A 6165-nucleotide genomic window follows, 5' to 3' on the forward strand; every position below is an offset into this window, starting at 1 on the left:
ATATAGATATAGATATAGATATAGATATAGATATAGATATAGATATAGATATAGATATAGATATATAGACATAGACATAGACATAGACATAGACATAGATATAGATATAGACATAGACATAGACATAGACATAGACATAGACATAGATATAGATATAGATATATAGACATAGACAGATATAGATATAGATATAGATATAGATATATAGATATAGATATAGATATAGATATCCGTAGTAAAGAGAGACAGTAACATGGTAATATATAGAACTACACATGCATAGATATATCCCAAGTTTTGGCTATGACTTCTCTAATATAAGTGAATATATAAGTAAGTGGAGGGAAGTATAAAAGGTTTTCTTACTTTCAAGTGCATGAAGAGTTTTTATGAAAAGTATACTAATTGGCCATTCTATTTGTCTTCAAATGTTTACCTAATAAAAACTGAGACCTGGTAATGTAAGAAAGGGTTCTGTTGCTTGTAATCCTTTTGATTTTAATAAGTTTGGCAGTAAAATTATACATTGGAAAATAAAGGAGAATCTCTGGTATAAGATGGACAGCCACCTGTAGTGGCTCTCTGAGACATGTACCTGCCTAAGGTAAGGAATGCGGCTCAGTGGGCTCCATCATTTTACTCACGTATGTAGCATTTTTCCTCCCAGTATTGGTATGGCACCCAAAGACTTGAATACATGGCCAAGAACATACACCAGGGACAGATAGATGATTGTCCTGTGAAGAAAGTCAAATCAGTCATTGTATTATTCAGAGATGTCAGGGTTCACTCTGTTCTGGTAAACAGAGGAGGGGACTGAAGTGGAGGAGGAGAGAATGACCTGGGAAACAGAAACAATGGCGGATGGCTTACACGAAGGAGGGAAAGGGAGTGGGACTCTTCATCGGTAGCATCTGCTCAGAAGGCGCAGATGTTTCTTTCTGGTTCTCTTCCCAGATCTGCCGTCTGCTCAGCTCTGTACACAGAGCGACCCTACATCTATACAGACCCGACAGGAACTAGGTGGGTTTGCAGCAAGCACAATGAAGTTTCTATCAATAGAACAAGATACATCCCCTTGCTCTTTTTTCTCAAGAAATGCCTCTTAGCTCTGGGGAGCAAGAGAAAAGATGAGCGACGAGTAACTAGGAGTGCTAATACAAAAGACTTTCAACAAGCACTGTGACTTAAAGAGAGTCAAAGGGATTTTAGGTTCAATCTGGGTAACATGGACTCTTGGGCTAACTGTAAACCCCAGGAATTACAAAATAGGGAAGTACAAAGGATTTAAACTGCCCAGCCATAAAAACCTTGCAATTGGTAAAAACTACATGTTAAGTTATTTTTTCCAATAGACTTGAATAGCAAATAAGTAGCGCATTATGGAATTCCAATAAGAATATACGTAGAGCTCTTCACACTGACATGACACAATATTGCTTATACTCCCTATGTGTATTATCATAAGCGGAATATATACCATGTATATTATCATATAAATGGAATGCTAATGATATAATAAGCCCTCAGAATTATATAGTTTGTATTTATCATTTTAAAGTGTTTTATGTTAGTGTCAAATATAAAGAATGCAACGAAGGTGCCAGGAAGCCCTTAGAGGTACCGAGAATCTTGACTTGGGGGTTCCTCATTCTAAATGTTAATCTTCTTAAATTAGTTTTCTGGGAGGTGGAATCCTTATTGAAATAAAAAGAAGAACTGGAAATAAAGGCAATAAAAAGAAATGGAAAGAAAACTAGTTATCACAAACCTCAAGGAGATGATGCTAAATTGTCACTGAGAAACAAACTAAATAGGGCTGGAGAGATGGCTCAGTGGTTAAGACCTCTTGCTATCTTTCTAGAGTTTGAATCCCCATCACATTTGGTAGTCCACAGAACCTGTACCTTCAGCTCCAGGGGACCTGATGCCTCCTCCTTGCCTCCGCAGGCACTCACCCACATGTGGCATTCTCTCACACATACAAACATACACATAAAAAATAATAAAACTAAATTCTTAAGAACTTCTTACACAAGACTTGGGGATTCTGGGTGCCCATTTCCTCTTACATAGCTTGGATTCCAGGACAGTAAGCAAAGAAAAGCTTTTAGCAGTTGTTCAGAAAATTGTTTCTTGAATGTTTAAACAGTCTTCCTAATGTAAATATTATACCTCCAAGATAACACTGAAAACACACACACACTCTCTCTCTGGGGGGGGGGCAGTTAGCACAAGCATAAAACAGAATCAAGAGATAAGACAGAGAGATAAGAGGAGGGGGCAAGTTTGAACATAGAAGTATTCCTTTTCCTCCATGGAGGCAAGGCTGCCACCTCAGGTTTTAAAAAGCAAAAGAGGAGCCACTCACTACCAGTTTTTTAAAAATCAGGAATCAAATGTGGCAGCATGAATAGCAGATGTATTCCAGTGGACTGCAGCCCTCACTCTATTTGTGTATGAGGCTCTCCCGTTTTGTACACATACACACACACACACACACACACACACACACACACTCACACACACACACACACTCCACAGGGAAAATTAGCCAAGTGTTTAAATCATCCCCTATCTAAAGGAGACATCAAGTCACTCCCCAGAGTCTATTGTTTAAAACAAAAACAAGGCCCAAACCAAATAAAAATCTTCTTCATTACTGTGTACACCTGTTCTCAGGCTTGATGATGTTTTAGTTTAGATCATAGTACCTAGCAGGCTCAATTATAGAGAAAAGACAACAGTGAAACATTTTAGGTGTCCCTTTTCAGTTTAGCAACCATGCATATAAAGCCAAAGTGGTGGCAACTGATGGCAGCTGGAGTTAGGATTGAGGAGGACAAGCGTGCATGCTGCTGCTGCACACTCAGAACTCGGAAGATGGCATCGTTGATTCAACTTGGGGACATGAAGCTAGGATAAAGGACAGCCAACATGAACATAAATATGCAATTATAAATGCATACTGGCACTTAAACTCCAGGTCCCAACACTCCGAGTGGCTGTCTGCATATAGCTGAACTAGACACCTCCAGACTTGCTAAGGGACAGTCAAGTCTGTGGAAAGGGAAAGGAGAGAATTATCACTTGGTAGAAATCTGACAGTTAGGAAAGAGTTAACTAAACAAAAAGCAAAAGTTGAGGCTCAACCCAGAAATACAACAGTAAGAGAATGAGGAAAATATAGAATTACAGAAGGCAGGGAAGATGAACAGGCTGAATTACTAAGTGAGGAAGAATAACTCGAAGTGAGTAAGAATCTAGACAGTGACATGTCATTTGTTAACAGAGGTCATCATTACTATTCTGACAAATTTCAGTAGAGGTAAAAGGTGATTTATAGCATTTGCTGTTGAAACTACCATGATTTGCTCTCATTAAAGCTATTTGAACTCTAACAATGTGAAAACATAATACAATGTGAAAACATATTACGTATAATTTATCTCCTTATGCTTGTGATTATTTGGACAAATAAGAGATGGTGAATAAACACTTAAATTTGGATCAGACTGAATTAAACAGTTCTTTTTCATTGAAGTATACTTCTCTGTCATAAGAAATGATGATAAAGAGAGAGAAAATGGCTAATATATAGATGCTTTCTGAAAACCAGGCAGTGGTTGAGAGAGAAAGAAAATAGGAAAAGAATTCAAGATTTTTGTTTGATTACTTGAAAATACCAGATGCTTGTACATGACTCCAGTACAGGAAAAGATTCTAACTCTGAGGGAGAATTTGAAAACTAGAGGAAGTAGTTTAGGTAATGATGATAATTCTGTAAAAATTCAAGACTTTTGGGTTTGTGTAGTTTATGTAAATTACACTTCAATAAAAGTAAGTTTAAAAAAAAAAAAAAAACAACTCAAGCAAGATTGAGTTAAGAGTACTCCTCCACTAGCCGAGCAGGATGCCCAAAGGGAAGAAGGCCAAGGGGAAGAAGGTGGCCCAGGCCCCCGCCGTCGTCAAGAAGCAGGAGGACAAGAAGGTGGTCAACCCTCTGTTTGAGAAGAGGCCCAAGAACTTCGGCATTGGACAGGACATCCAGCCCAAAAGAAATCTATCACGCTTTGTCAAATGGCCCCGCTACATCAGGCTGCAGCGGCAAAGAGCCATCCTCTATAAACGGCTCAAAATACCTCCTGCCATTAACCAGTTCACCCAGGCACTGGACAGGCAGACAGCTACTCAGCTGCTTAAGCTTGCCCACAAGTACAGGCCAGAGACAAAGCAAGAGAAGAAGCAAAGGCTACTGGCCCATGCTGAGAAGAAAGCTGCTGGGAAAGGCGACGCCCCAACTAAGAGACCACCTGTCCTGCAAGCAGGAGTCAATATGTCACCACCTTGGTGGAGAACAAGAAGGCTCAGCTGGTGGTGATTGCCCATGATGTAGACCCCATGAGCTGGTGGTTTTCCTGCCTGCCCTGTGTTGAAAGATGGGGGTGCCCTACTGCATCATCAAGGAAAAGGCCAGGCTGGGATGCCTGGTTCACAGGAAAACACGCACCACTGTTGCCTTCACACAGGTTAACTCAGAAGACAAGGGTGCTCTGGCTAAGCTGTTGGAAGCNATTAGGACCAATTATAATGACAGATATGACGAGATCCGTCACCACTGGGGAGGCAACGTCCTGGGCCCTAAGTCTGTGGCTCACATTGCCAAGCTGGAAAAGGCAAAGGCTAAAGAACTTGCCACTAAATTGGGTTAAATGTACACTAAGTTTTCTGTACATAAATATAACTACAAAATTAAAAATAAAAAGAGTACAAGTGAATAGCATTAAGTTTCCTCCAAAATATTCAGGAAGCTATTGTTCACCAAATCCTAAAATTTTACTTCTTCAAATTCAAAGGAAGTTATTCTAAAAATATAACTGCATCATCAGCACTGCAGAATAAAGGAGGGAAATGGTGTATTCTATAATTAAATGAATAGATCATGGCTTGTTTTCTATTCTCCGTGTAATTCCAGTCCAGATGTAATGAATCCAATGACTGATACTGCACATGTAACAAATGTAGCCACTTGCCCACCATGCCTCTCTGAAGAGACTGCATTTATATATTCACATACGTGAATATATGTGTGCATGTGCATACATACACCAAATTAAGATGTAAATCGGTGTTCACAGTTAGAATTCTGGGTTGGTGAATTTCAACTGTCAACTTGACAAAACTAGAATCCCCTGGGAAGAGAGTTTTAATGAGGAATAATCTAGATCTGGTTGGCCTTTAGCCATGTCTGTGGATGTTTGTGTGTGTGTGTGTGTGTGTGTGTATCCTGAATGCTAATTGATGTAATAAGACACAACCCACTATAAGTAGAGCCATTCCTTAGGTTCTGAATGTATTAGAGGGAAAAGCTAGCTGAGTTAAAGCCATCAGGGCTGAGTTTATTCTCTCACTGCTCCTGGCTCAGGGAGAGATGTAATTAGCTGCTTGAGTTCCTGACTTGACTTTGCCAATAACTTAGGATTGTAACACATATCAATCTCTTCCTCCCTGTATTGCTCTGTTTGGTCAGGATATTTGTCATAGCAACTGAATTGAAACAATGACAAGTTCTATCAAAGTGCAGGTCTATAAACACAATACCACACAGTCAAATTACTTCAGGAAACAATTCATACTTACCTTGGAGACTTTACAGTACATATGAACCTATTGGAGACTAAAGGAAGTTATGCACTTAAGGAAACTATTTTTAATGTTTCCAAAACAATGTACAATTTTTCTATACTAATTTTACCATACACGCTTTTATTTCCCCACATAATTAATTTTATCTTATACAGTCACATTTTTAAAAGAGTATACTTTGAGATCAGTTAACTCAGAAAAATCCACAGATGGCAAATCCACATTACTAGATAATAGATACCAAAAGCTTATCTTTAGCCCATGAGGATAATGTTATAGAGGCCGATTGTGACTTTATACCTCGTCTGCTGCTTCTATTTTTAGGAACAGGAGAACTGAACAAAATAGATTATTATTTTTAACTTGTAACATCTTTATTAGATTCTAAAGAAGGAAACAACAGAAAGGCAAAGACAGTAAACAGAGATGGTTTGGAAGTCTCTGAAAAGAAAGGGCAATAAGATACTGAAGGAGGTAGAACAACCGAGTCCGGGCCGGGCGTGGTGGTGCACGCCTTTA

General features: G+C 39.0%; 1 protein-coding gene and 1 pseudogene across 1 annotated transcript in view; one reads left to right on the forward strand and one right to left on the reverse strand.

Annotated features, from left to right (window-relative positions):
• Slc15a2 (solute carrier family 15 member 2) overlaps positions 1–6165 on the reverse strand; it is a 31203-nt gene that overhangs the window by 21096 nt on the left and 3942 nt on the right. The window contains exon 4 of the mRNA XM_021184678.2: positions 645–737. Within this exon, the coding sequence (XP_021040337.1) occupies positions 645–737 (93 nt within the window). The remainder of the gene's footprint in view (positions 1–644; positions 738–6165) is intronic.
• LOC110311397 lies at positions 3908–4712 on the forward strand (annotated as a pseudogene).

Source organism: Mus caroli, chromosome 16 (genome assembly GCF_900094665.2).
Source record: "Mus caroli chromosome 16, CAROLI_EIJ_v1.1, whole genome shotgun sequence".
NCBI classification, from domain to species: Eukaryota; Metazoa; Chordata; class Mammalia; order Rodentia; family Muridae; genus Mus; species Mus caroli.